Source organism: Rattus norvegicus, chromosome 3, assembly GCF_021556685.1.
Source record: "Rattus norvegicus strain SHRSP/BbbUtx chromosome 3, alternate assembly SHRSP_T2T, whole genome shotgun sequence".
Taxonomy (NCBI): domain Eukaryota; kingdom Metazoa; phylum Chordata; class Mammalia; order Rodentia; family Muridae; genus Rattus; species Rattus norvegicus.
The window spans coordinates 89,506,418-89,520,330 of record NC_141536.1 but is presented as its reverse complement, the minus strand read 5'-3'; the positions used below and the strand labels follow the sequence as shown (position 1 = coordinate 89,520,330).

Below are 13,913 nucleotides of genomic sequence, written 5' to 3'. Positions count from 1 at the left end.
CCCCCACCGCGCGCGCGCAGCCTCCCGCCCGCTGCGCGTTTTGTCCCGCGTCTCTCCCCGTCCGTCTCCTGACTTGCTGCTCTTGTCCTTCCCTCCCGCTCTTTTCTCCTCTCTTCTCGGTCTAAAGATGCCCTCGGCCACCAGCCACAGCGGAAGCGGCAGCAAATCGTCGGGACCGCCGCCGCCGTCCGGTTCCTCCGGGAGTGAGGCGGCGGCCGGGGCAGCTGCGCCGGCTTCTCAGCATCCGGCAACCGGCACCGGCGCGGTCCAGACCGAGGCCATGAAGCAGATTCTCGGCGTGATCGACAAGAAACTTCGGAACCTTGAGAAGAAAAAGGTGCGAGGAGATAATGGAGAGGGAGGGCTTGTGGCTCCAGCCCTACTCCGGTCTCTGCGGTGGATGGAGCTTCTTGCCCAGAAAACGGGCGCCTCGGGGAGGTGCCTGTCACCTGACCCGAACGCGGCGCTGCCTCTAGGCCTCGGTTACTCACATCAGGCTGTGCGGGCCCTTTCCGCCTTGTGACCGGTTTGCCTGGGTGGTGGGGCCCATTGCTGCATATTCTCTAAAACCAAGGCCCGACTTCTGATGAAGGCCATGGGGAAGAAACTGTGCCCGGCCAGCAGATTGCTTGTGGAGTTGAGCGGCTCTTGCCTTGTAACTGGCGTTTTCCTCTGTTACCTAGGCTGGAGGCTGGTGGAATGGCTCAGTCCCCTCTTCCCTAGAAAAGATGTGAACTAGGTCTGAACTAGGGTTGCAGTTGAGTCAAGTCCTATTTAAGCAGGTCTTCACCTGGGTACCCCCGCCCCCTTCTGATGGGCTCTCTACGTTTTCCTCTTTGTTTCGATTGTCTAGATGCTTGGAACCTCACGCCCAGCCTAGTCACGAGGTAGTTTTTAAAAAATGATTATTATTATATTTTTTTCTTTTTGCAATGACTTTCTTTTAATTTATTATTTTTTACTGCTTCAGCATTCTAAAAGCTCAGGGAGATATCATCGATCCTTCAGAGGTGGATCTAGATTAGACTGGAGACTGCCTCTGAGGCTCTGGGCACATGGAGTGTCTAACATGGCGGCGGCTGCGGGAGAGGGAAGCGCTGTACAGGAGCTGCATTGTGAGCACAAAGCGAAAGCAGAGGGGGAGGGCAGAGACCAGGCAGCAGCCCCGCCTAGCCCCCCCTCTCAAAAAAAGTGGAGCCACACCCACTCCATTTTTGGCTTTAATATTTAGCCATTCTGGGCCATACTGTTAGATTACTTAAATCAGCTTTTTGTTTTATGCGTTTAGTATACGACGGTGTACCAACACTGTTTAGAGGAAGAGTCTAGGTAGAAGTAAATTTCTCCCCTGAATAAGAGAAGTAGTAGAGTAAAAACGGAGGCAATTATACCTGGTACTGTTATTCTAACTTGCCCTTTTACAGTAAATAAAATATAACTTATGCCTGCTGCTCTCTAGGGCATAGTTTTCAATTTTGAAAAATTCCCGTGAAGGAGTTTGTTTAGCTAGTTAGAGGATATTATTGAGATAGGATTATTGGCTAAAAATCTGAGCTATAAGTAGTAAGTTGGGGGAAAAAAAAACAGGATATTTAAATCTTGGTAGTTTGTCTACTGATTTTCCATTTTTGGTGAGTTTGAAACTTTAACTTTTGTTACTTTTCTGCCTCATTGTTGAAGAGTAGCCATTTTACTATAATTTCCCGGACTTTATTTGAAATTGAGAATATTCATTAACAAGATTTCAAGCTTTAGTTATTTTGATAAGATTTTCTTATTAATTGGGAAATGTATTAACATAGTGAAAACATTGTAAGCTACATTCATATATGGAATTTCATGCCAGCATTTTCTGATACTTGCTTTGTGTTTAGTACCCTGTGTGAAATTGAGTTTAACTTGGGTATCTTTAAAATTTCCTAATGCAATAAGCAATATTGTTAGTTTGGCTGTTGCTACAAATGGTTTAATTTTTGGAATTTCTGGGAACTCAGTTTCTTCTAGACTAGGAACCAACATGAGCATTAATGATGTAATATTTGAGGTATATATGTTAGTGGCTGCAAAATCTTCAAATATGTTTTAAAGAATAACATTGAGTAGCAGTCATTGTATTTGTGAGGTGACAGATTGAAGTACTTAAGTATGTTTGAAAACAAGACACAGAAATCTAGGTTATCCCTATGGGGACTTGCACCGTAACTGGCTAACTATAGGTAAGAGTAATGTTATTATCACCTGGGCCATAGTGGTACATTCCTTTAGTCCCAGCGCTCATGTGGATCTCGAGTGTGAGGCCAGCCTGTTTTACAGAGTTCAGGACAGCTAGGAATATACAGAGAAACAGGTTTCAAAAACTGGGAGTGGAGAAATGAACTTACTGTTATAGAGATTGACTCAGATAGTAGTATCTTGTGATGATATAACAAACAAATGTACATAAAAAGTCTTACATCATTTCTGTTGTCAGTGTTTTGGTTGCTGAAGAACAGTGGAAAGATGAAGTTATAAAGCACAAGCTGAGCTGCTCCCTTACTCGACTCTTGATACCGTATCTTACTGGCTGTTAAAACTACAGTTACTTTTGGAGATGCACTCAAGGCACTGGATTTTGTATTAATATGAGCACATCTGGTTTTTTATTTTTCTATTACTGGATAGTTTGCCCTATAAGATGTTTTCAGTAGGACTGAGCAGTTGTAATGTACCTAAGTAGGATTTACTCAATGAATCAGTTTTTTTTTTTTTTTTTTGGTTCTTTTTTTCGAAGCTGGGGACCGAACCCAGGGCCTTGCGCTTCCTAGGTAAGCGCTCTACCACTGAGCTAAATCCCCAGCCCCAATGAATCAGTTTTAATAGTTCTTTAGAAACTCCAGTGCTATGGCCACATTTGATTATCACCTATTCATACTACAGCTGGCTAGACTAAGAAGGCATCCTAACAAAAGTTACTGGTAATGTAGTATCACTGTAAGGTAGAGACCCAATACAATTGTATTTCATTTAAGAACACAGTTTTTGGGGCTGGGGATTTAGCTCAGTGGTAGAGCGCTTACCTAGGAAGCGCAAGGCCCTGGGTTCGGTCCCCAGCTCCGAAAAAAAGAACCAAAAAAAAAAAAAAAAAAGAACACAGTTTTTTATTCATTTCCCATTGGTGGGGGGTCATAGAGTGTTCCAATATCCTGCATCAGAAGTATATGAAATTCTGCCTAATAAATGGCTTGGTTGTTTTTTTGACTTTTAGGCTATAGAAAATCACATGTAAATGTTAAAGTCTTAGCCACTAGAATATAAATAATACTGGGTTTAAATAATACCTAGTTTTCTTTCAGCAGTTCTCAGGACTTTAGGCTATATAAAATGATATTTGGAAAAAGTCTGAATTTTAAGAGATACTCATTTTATAGCGTAAGATTAATCAGTTTTGATGTAAAGGATGTTTTTAATAGATGGCATTTAAAATGACTGGCAACTCTACTAGGTGAAAGGTTGGCTAGTGTTCTCTTAGTTTTAAAAAAGCTTAGCTGAAACTCAAACTGATTGAGAAATGTATGTTTTTACCCAGTCCCTAAAACAGTGGCTCTCAGCCTGTGGGTTACAACCTCACTAGAGGGCGGGTTGGGTCACCTAAGACTACTGGAAAATACAGATATTTATATTACAATTATTAAGTAGTAACACAAATAATTTTGTGAGAGTCACTACAGCATAAGGAACATATTAAAAGATTATAACATTAGGGAAGTTGAGAACCACTGCTAAAGGATATGCACTTTATGTCTTTATATTATTTATTAAATAGGCTAACCTTTCTAGACCTGCAGTGTGTCTCTTAGAATTTTCGATGCAACTGTTGTACAGGGCTTGTGTTACATGTTTTAATACTCATTCTTTAAACTATTTAGTAGATAAAGTTTTCTCTTGTGCTAATGTAGGGTTTTTTGTTTTGACATTTCAGGTTTTGGGTGAGTTAGCTTCTTAATTAGTTTTGTAAGATCCATTCATTCCCAATGCAGAGTCTAAAGTTACTTGGTTTTATATTCTTGTCTTAGAAAAAACCATGATGATGCTTAATTTAAGAGCAAGGTTGTATTTTGTTTTTTGAGTGTCTCTGTGCAGCTCTGGTCATCCTGGAATTGGCTATGTAGGCAAGCCTGGTCTGGAGCTCACAGCTCACTCCTCCTGCCTTCTGAGTGCTGGCTTAAAAGGAGTACCACTACACAAAGTTACTTTGTTTCCAAGGGAAAACACTGATAGGTAACTGGTTCTCAGCTCTCTTGTGTGACCCTCACCCCCATGGTGTATGATATTTAAAAAGGTTAAGTTATGAACTCCTTTTTTGGGGCAAGAATAGAATCATGAGTGTTGTTATGATGGGTTAAATGATAGATTTTACTTTAGGATACTTGTGTGAATAAGAATACATTTTGTATTATATGCAGATTATGAATATAACTTGTTGGGGATGGAGAGATGGCTTAGTAATTAAGAGCACTGGTTGCTTTTCCAGAAGTTCTGAGTTCAATTCCCAGCAACTATATGGTGGCTCACAACCATCTGTAATGGAATCTGATGCCCTCTTCTGTCATGCAGGCAGAAGCTTAGTAAATCCCAGGAGAATCAGAACTGTATAGTAAGACCCTGTCTTTGGAGTGGGGAATGGGGAATTTGTCATAATCTTTTTTTTTTTTTTTTAAAGACAGGGTTTCTGTGTATAACCACCATGGCTGTCTTGGAACTATCCTTGTAGCCCAGCCTGACATTGCCTCCTAAGTGCTGGGATCAAATGTGTGTGCCCCCACTTCTGGCTGATTTGTCATAATCTTTTTTATGCAAAAGACTTATTTTATGTATATGAGTATATTGTCACTGTCTTCAGACACACCAGAAGAGGGCATCTGATCCCATTACAGATGGTTGTGAGCCACCATGTAGTTACTTGGGAATTGAACTAAGTTTATACTTTGGGCTAGGTTGACAACACCATCTCATCTTTTTAGAGATCTAGTAAAAAAAATTTGTTGGTAAAAGTTGTCATGACTGATTGACTTTTAATTTTATGACTATGTTGTTATAGAACCTTAAATTCTTTAGATCTAAAAGCCACCTTAGAATTTAGTCCCAATTCATTTTACAGAAAAGCAAATAGAATGCTTTTATAAACCAATCTAGATCTTAAAAGGTGATCTAATGTACATAGGCATATTCAGAATTTATAATATTGTTTAGCCTAGGTGTAATTGTTTACCTTAATTACCCTGTAGAATGAAATAAATGCTTTTACTTTAAATTCTTTAAAACATTTTAAAATTTATGTATATGAATGTTTGCCTGAATATATTTATATGTTCTATGTTTGTATAGTGCCGGCTAGGAACTGGGATTACAGACTGCTGTGATCTGCCTTGTAGGTGCTGGGAATGGAACTGTATCTTTCTCAAGAGCAACAAGTACTCTTTAACAGACGAGCCCCTTTAATGGCCCCTCCTACTTTTGAGGCAGGATTTTTCTGTATATTGCCCTGGCTGTCCTGGAACTTGCTATGTGTAGACCAAGTTGGCCTCACAGATCTGTCTGCCTTTGCCTCCCAAGTGCTGGAATTAAAGGCCTGCGCTATTGAGGAGGGCTGTTTATTTTGATGTTGCCTGTCTTGGTAGTCTGCACAGCCAACAGGAATTGTGCTGAGATTCTTTATGTAGTTTACTGTTTATGCCTGGGTGTATATATTTAAGTGCAGTATGGTTGTGAATCACTGTTGGTGTTGGGACCAAATCTGGGTCTTCTGCAAGAGTAGGAAGCTTTCTTAACTGCGGAGCCATTTCTCTAGTCCTTAGTTACTCATTTAAAAATCCAACATGCAGGGGGCAGGGAGAAAAAAAAATCCAACATGCAGGGATGGGATGGGGGAACTGGGAAAGGGGATAACATTTGAAATGTAAATACATAAACTATCCAATTAAAAAAAAATCTACCATGCAGCTAGATGTATTGGCATATTCCTCTAATCCCAGCATTTTTAAGCCAGAGGTAGGTGGAGCTCTGAGTTCACAGCCAGCCTGGTTTACATATTGAGCTCTAGAACAGTCAGGACTACTTAGGCCTTGTCTCAAAAAAAAAAACAACCAAAAGGTGAAAAGTTCAATGTGCAAAAAAACCCACCTTGTTAGACATTTACTAAGGTTACATTGCTGAGTTTTGTAAACTGTCTAGGCAGTGAACATACCAATGTCAGGTATTAGGACATTATTATAATTAAATGAAACTTCAAAAAAATTTAAACTAAGTTTATATGTGTGTGTTCTAGAGCACGGATTCCACAGCGTACTTTTGGAGGCCAGAGAACAGTTTTCAGGGTGACTGAACTCTGGTCATCGGATGTCGTGTACCTTTACTGATTCAGACTTTTTGCCATACCTCTGCAAATGATACTAGACAGGGCTGGCCTCAGATTTGCAGTGTAAGAGGTTGACCTTGAATTCTTGCACTTCTTGTGTTTGCCTTTCCAGTGCTAGGGATACAGCTATGTATCACATGCCCAGATGGTTTTTTTTTTGTTTGTTTGTTTTGTTTTTGTTTTTGTTTTGGGCAGATCCAGGCCTATATTTGCCAGTCTCTATCTTGAAATGTTGTAAACCAGGAATATTTGAGTAACAGATTAGAGTCTTAGATTGTAGGCTCCTGGGCATCTTAGTAATGTTGGTTCCCCCAATAAATGGGTGTGCAGTAAAGGAGGGAAGAGGAGTAGCAGAAGCAAAATTCAGCCCCAAATCTCCCACCAGCTATTCGAGTACTCTTATTACATAGAGTATGTGTAGAAAAACATAGGAGATTTTCCTGGGTAGAATTAAGAATTCGTGTTTTCTTGGGCTGGAGAATTAAGATTAGTGGTTAAGAGCACTGGCTGTTCTTCCAGAGGACCCAGGCTCAGTTCCCAGTACCCACATGGCAGCTCACAACTGTTTGTAACTCTAGTTCCAAGGACTTTGATACCTCATACAGACATTTCAGGCAAAACACCAATGAACACAAAATAAAAATAAATCATTTAAAAAAGTTGTACTCGCCGAGGAAAGGGTAAAGTGTGATTTTGGTCAGTCTGCTACAGAAGTCTGCTTAAGCTTTGTTACTTGTCTGCAGTTTGGGGATCTTTACATACTGCTGTAGGTTCTTTACCTTGAGGGTTTTTAAAGCTGGTGATTTCATTGGAGGTAAGGATCACTAGTAAACCATTTTGCTGTTCTTCCCTTACACATGTACTAAAGAGGAATATTTCATACTCTGACTAAATTATTACCTAGAAATATTTGTAGCACCACCAACAATCCTTAAAGTGGATTAATCCATGAATAGAAAACTTACTTGTGTTGATTTTTTTTCCTTTTTCTTTTTTTTAAAGTAAACTTGAGTTTTTATTTTTCAGGTGGGCACACAAGTAGGACAATTCTGGTAGCATAAGCAGGGTTTGTCAATACTTTTAGTATGGTGGGCAAAGGTAATTCCTGGTATTAGAACCATTGTGAACCATTAGAACCATGCATTTTAGACAATGCATTCCTTGTTTTTTTTTTTGTTTGTTTTGTTTTTGTTTTTGTTTTTTAATTGTATGTCAGTACACTGTCACTGTTTTCAGACACACCAGAAGAGGGTATTGGATCCCATTATAGATGTTTTTGAGCCACCATGTGGTTGCTGGGAATTGAACTCGGGTTCTCTGGAATAGTAGTCAGTGTGCTCTTAACCTCTGAACCATCTCTTCAGCCCCTGTAATATTCTTTTTCCAACACAGAAATTTAAAAATTTGCTGGGCTTAGTCCCAGGCAGAGGCAGGTTCAAGGCCAGCCTGGTATACAAGTGAGTTCCAGGACAGCCAGGGCTACACAGAGAAACCCTGCCTCCAAAAGCAGGCTCAATCTCCAATTTACATGACTCAAGGAGGGGAAAAGGATGAATATGAATTTGTGCATGTGTGTTCTTCAGTTGTGTAGATTTGTGTGATTGTTATTTTTTTCAACTTTTAACTTTTTTAGGTGGTATACTGAGGATCAAATTCAGGACCTTTGAAATACCAGGCAAAAGCACACTCAGCTCTATCTGTCTGGCCCCAAGCTTCAGATTTTGTAAGAATGTGATTCTAAGTAGATGGTGTTGGAGCTCCCTTTCTTTTTCTTATCAAGGTCAATTGCTTCCATTCCTGCATGGACAGTAAAGGTTTTGCAGGATTATCTTTTTAAAGTGTGAAATGAAACTTTTGTATATTAACTTTGAAAAAAAATTGGAATGAGACTAGATAACATCTAATAAATACCAAGAAATACTTTCATCTTACGCTCTTAATACTTTTTTGTTTAGGGCAGACTAATGCTACACGAACAGGCCTTCAGCATTTGAAGAGAACTGTTACAGATCTTCTGAGTTGTACGTGTTTTCTCCACTATTCTCTGAAAAAACTGACAATTTTTGCTGCTTTTATGAATTTTACAGCTACTAATTCTCAGTGGAGAGTGATAGGAAGTAGTTGTTTATTGCGTACAGTCAAAAGTAGTATTTCTCTAGGTGATGTGTGGGGAGTGAGGCAATAATTTGAAATATCACTAATGAATGCAGGAAGTTGAGAGAAAAGAAAAATCTTTACCTTTCCTTGTCTGGATTTGTAGTTTTTAAAGTATTACTGGATTTATTTGGCTTGGGTACAGAAAGTATAATAACCAGGTGCTCTTTCTTTTTTTAAGGCTTCACTTTTATAATCTGTCTTAGATTAGGTTTCATTAATTTTAAGAACGGAAGTTACTTGGTTTTCCCAGAGTTTTCAGATGATGTCTTTATTGGGACTAGTTGCAATTAGATAATTTTATTTTTGGAGTCTCACATCTCCTGATTTTTTTTTTAAATGCATAATTGAATATGTTTTCTTTTGGGATGGTTCAGCCGTTAAGAGCATGTGATGCTCTTGTGGAGGAACTGTTTTCAATTTCCAGTGCACAAATGGTGGCTTACAACCATTTGTAACTCCTCTTCTACCTGTTCAGGGTATCTGAGCCCCTCTTCTGCTCTCACTGGGAACCAGGTGTGCATATGGTGCGTATACATACATGCATGCAAACACTAGAAGAAACAGATCAAATAACTAAAGATGGTTCTTTAGTGGGGTTTGTTGACTGTAATAGTAAAGTTTGGGAGCACATCTGTCATAGATACCCATCTTGCCTATGTCAGTAAAGAGACTTTGAAGGTGATGACAGAGCTCTTTGGGAAGGGTGGAAGCTTAAGATACACTGCTGATCATCATCATCATCATCATCATCATCATCATCATCATCATCATCATCTCAGATTGGAAAAAGGAAAAAGGCAGAGGCTGAGTAAATCTAGTTAACAACTGGAGTTTGGTGACATAAAAGATGGATGTTTAGATAATACATGACTTTTCTGGGATATATTATGGCAAGTTATTTTACTGCTAGTTTTTAGTTTATAAGTGGGTGAAATATGATTGTCAATAGTGCCTCGCTGCTAAGGTAGCTATCTGATAGTTAAGTTTAAACTTGAATTTCACATAGTATTGCTGGCTTTTGGAAGAAGAAACTGAAGTTAGAATGGGACAGAATAGTACTTGGTGTAGTTATTTCTCTGTAAAACAAGCTTGACTTCTGAATGTAGTTGCACTTCTGTCATAGGGTTTCTCTTCATAGATTTATTTGGGGAAATGTTTGAATTTTATCTTCATGGTACTATAAATGAAAAACTTTATTTAATACATTTCAGGATATGTAGTAGTTGAAAAAGAAACCTTAATTTGACTTTCACAATTGGTATTTCAAGGCAGCAAGGATGTGGTAGGCTTCATCTTTTTATGCTACCAATATAGTTCCTATTTTACCTGTTTGTGTTTAAAAACTATTTGTTTTTATCACTATTTTAGATGGCATGTTCTGGCTTCAGGGAAGAATCTTTTTATTTGTTTAATCTTTGCCTTCTTGTTTTGTTTTATTTGACCTATTAGTGTAGCCAGTTCTCCTAAATTCATTAACTTACTTTATACTGTGAAATTTAAACCCAAGTGTGTATGAGTGCTTTTTCTTCATGGACAGCAGAAGAGGGCATCAGCTTTCTAGTTGAACTAGTTGGAATTGGAAGTGAAAATGGGAGCAAAAGCATTAAAGTAGTGTCATTTGTTTCTAGTCTGTTTCAGAGATAGGTGATTGCTGCTGGTTAGGGTTAGTGAAGTGCTTGTGTCTCCCTTACCACTGAAGGCTACTTAGTATGTGACTTGACCTGCATGGCAAGCTACTGCTGTTAAGGTTTTTGTCTAGTACAAGTTGTTCCACATTTATTACTGAATTCAATCATAAACCACTTTTAACTTCTGGTACCTTAGCTATTACTAAGGTTTAACAGAAGCACTACTTTTCAGTAAAAGGTGGTAATTAGTGTGAGTTAGCTTTTCATGGCTATGATTAAAAAAAACCTGAAAAAAATCAACTGAAAGGAAGAAAGATTTATTTTGTATGTGTTCCTTTGGCTGCAATGGAACCATGACATGGAATGTGTGTAAAACAGAGCTGCTTATCTTAGACTAGTTGGGAAGAAGAAAAGAGGAAGGAATTGGGAACTCAGCAGGTCCTACTTCTTGGTTTGATGCAAATCACAGAAGTATTCGGATCATAAATGGATTTTTTTTCTTACAGAGTAGTTAGTGGGTTAAATTATAAGTTGGTCTAGAAGGTGAACCTTTAGGCAGCTTGTTTCTTAAGTTTAAGTTGCCTTGTGATGAAAACACATATTCAGGAAAACATAATTTGATTCAGATTTAAAGTTCCAGGTATTACTGGACTGTTACAAGGGAATTAGTGTGTTTGACCTATATGTGTCTCAAACTTAGCTGTGCAAAGAATCACAGAGAGCATGATAAAACGAAGATTCTGGACCCCGGCATAGTTTAGCATTTTAGTTCTGGTTTAGCAGGTTTAGGATAGTGCTGTGGTATTTTTATTTCTTACAGTTTCTCTAGCTGATGGTGCTGGTTTGATGGCTGTACTTCAGGCCTCGCTGACTTAGAATGGTGGAGTCTTTGCTTTGTAGACATTTGATGTGCTGTAATAGTGAACAGAGTTTCCAGCTTGTCTTTTCTTGGTAATAGATAGTTCTGTCTTAGCAGTGATTCTGTATTGTATATGCTGATAGAACAACGGGGGTGGGGGTGCTTATAAATATAAAGGGTGTTAGAGTGCTAGCTACAGAGAACCTATGGCAGTGAATTAATTTGCCTTACATTCTCACCCCTCTCCCCCCCTTTCAGGAACTTGTGACCAAAGAACTGGTCTGCTTTTTGAAATTCTGATGAAGTTTCTTGAGATTGTTGTACAGTTCATGTACCTCTTCTCTCACAGTGGATACATTTCTTATTGTAGCTTTCTTCTCTCTTTAAAAAATGTTGACTTCTCAAGTTAATGTGGTTTGGGCATTTATATCCATGTTGATAATAGTTGAATTCCAAGTACTCACATAAAGACACAACTTAACTCTAGTGCCAAGGATTGATACCATCTCCTGGCCTCTGGCACTGCACAGACATACAGGTAGTACAGCCCTACATACACAAAATACAAGTAACAATGAAAAAAATGTATAGTAGAAAAAGAAGAAATTAGGTATAAATAAGCTAATCAAGTATCCCCAGTTCAGAACTTTTATTATATATTGGGCCTGATATTTTAGTATTTTCTACATTTCTTTTTTTTTTTTAATTATTTTATGTACATGAGAACTCTATAACTGTCTTCATGCACACCAGAAGAGGGCATCAGATCCCATTACAGATGGGTGCTGGGAATCGAACTCAGGACTTCTGGAAGAACAGCCCATGCTCTTAACCACTGAGCCATCTCTCCAGCTCCATCTTCTACATTTCTAAATCAAGAGAATGAGATGATACATTCAAAAAATATCTTTTAAGTTATAATTAAAAGCAAATCAAACCTATTTTTTTACTTAAAGGAGAATGAACTGGGTCTGAGGCTAAAATAACTTAGTTGCTAGAGTGGAATTTGCTATGTGCAAAAGCCCCTGGATGAAGCCACCACCCCCCAAACTAAAATGATGGATGGGCCAGGGGCATGTAACTAGCATTTTTTATAGTTTAATGATTGTCTTCATTTAGCTACCTCCTGTATTGTTGTTGTTGTTGTTGTTGTTGTTGTTGTTGTTGTTGTTATTAGCAGCTTTTAAAGTGGTTAAAGGGTTGAATGAGCTGAAGTATTTCTGTTGTAAAGAAAATTTGACTTAAACCGTACTGAGTTCCTGAGTTCCTTCCTGGTTTCTGATGGTGTTACTGCCTTTTTCCTGGACTTTGCTTTCTACTCGGTTTCTTAACTTTGTGGTCCAGGAACTGTAGGCGATTAAAAATCATTATTTGAAATATTTTTTTCTTTAAGTTGGATTTTTGTTTATTTTTTTTATCCTCTAGTTCTTTACAGTAGTGATTGAGTTCCTGACACTGTTTCATTGTCTGAATATCTTTTGTGATGGTGATCTTTAATGGTTAAAAACCTGGAAATGTTTTTAGCTAGCTAGCTTTCTTTCTTTTCTTTAAAATTACAGATAGGGTCTCTTTATGTAGCTCTGGCTGTTCGAAAACTCAATATGTACACCAGGCTGGCCTCAGGCTCATAGATCACCTGTCCCCCAAGTGTTGGGATTAAAGGCATGTGCCACTATGCCTGACTAAGTTTTCATTTTTACCAAAAAAGGATGATTTGACAGGGTTGTTGGAACCCTGCTCAATTGCATAGAAGCAGTGGAGGAGTGTGGCCATGCAGCTTCCTGGTGTTTATGGTAAAATGGGACAAACGTACTAGTGAGTTCACTAGGATATTAGGGTTTATGCCATCTGTTCACATGAGTTCTTTGAAGGACAGAAACACATATATTTAGCTTTATAAATGTCCATTATGTACAATTGGGTAGAAGAACATTTTAACCATACTGTGACCCTCATTCATGTCTTGCTTAAGATGGTATCTGCTTTTGAGTATTCTAAAGAATAAGAATATTTTTTGTTGGCTTGCATAGTAGGATTTGATGTCTGTGATTGAGCAGTGGTCAGTGTTTCAAGTTTACTATTAAACTTGAGCTAGATAAATATATTAAGCTGGAGTACATTTGAAAATTAAGGCAAAATTTGAAGTAGACTTTAAATATTTATTTTGGGTTCTCTCATTTGGCCTGGTTAAACTGACAAATGTAATTATTTTCTTTCTGTTTATATAGGGTAAACTTGATGATTACCAGGAACGAATGAATAAAGGGGAAAGGCTCAATCAAGACCAGCTGGTAATGATGTTACGTCTTAATAAAGGCTCAGTGCTCACTATTTTAACAATATTTTGTGGTTGTGTTTCTAATAAAAGTGTGCTCTGATTTGTCATTTCAGGATGCCGTATCTAAGTACCAGGAAGTCACAAATAATTTGGAGTTTGCAAAGGAATTACAGAGAAGTTTCATGGCATTAAGTCAGGATGTAAGTATAAAATACTGTGTGCCTATCAAAAACGAAGTTAGGGGAAATTTTATTATTTGGGGCTAGTCACTTCACTACTTTTGAGTTCTCTACAAGGTGTAGAAATTGGATTAAATTATGTCTTACTAATTTGCCAGTTCTGTGTAACTGAAAACACTTTATTTTTGGAAAGGACTGAGTGAAATAAAATACCAGAAGGAGACCTGTCATTTTGTGTGCTAATTAAAAAATAATACATGTGGGAAATACTAGATTAGCTTTGATTTGGTACAGTGAAAAACCCTTTTTATATGACGAGAGACAATTCCAGCAGGTTTTAGGAGACTAAGAGCTCTGATTCAGGAATGAGATTAACTTGGGTTAAGCGATTGACTGTTACTTAGTAATTTCGTAACCT

The 13,913-nt window shown here is 38.3% G+C and overlaps 1 protein-coding gene and 1 long non-coding RNA gene across 7 annotated transcripts in view; both read left to right on the top strand.

The window, feature by feature from the left end:
• Caprin1 (cell cycle associated protein 1) overlaps positions 1–13,913 on the top strand; it is a 78,917-nt gene that overhangs the window by 44,874 nt on the left and 20,130 nt on the right. For 3 of the 6 annotated variants that reach the window (NM_001012185.3, XM_087653272.1, XM_087653271.1), the window contains 3 exon segments: positions 128–337; positions 13,267–13,329; positions 13,430–13,516. In NM_001012185.3, coding sequence (NP_001012185.2) covers positions 128–337; positions 13,267–13,329; positions 13,430–13,516 — 360 coding nt within the window. 6 annotated transcript variants of the gene reach the window in all.
• On the top strand, positions 3,091–7,573 carry LOC147995611 (uncharacterized). Its single transcript, XR_015684526.1, has 2 exons — positions 3,091–4,408; positions 4,914–7,573. It is a non-coding gene; the product is annotated as an uncharacterized LOC147995611 (long non-coding RNA).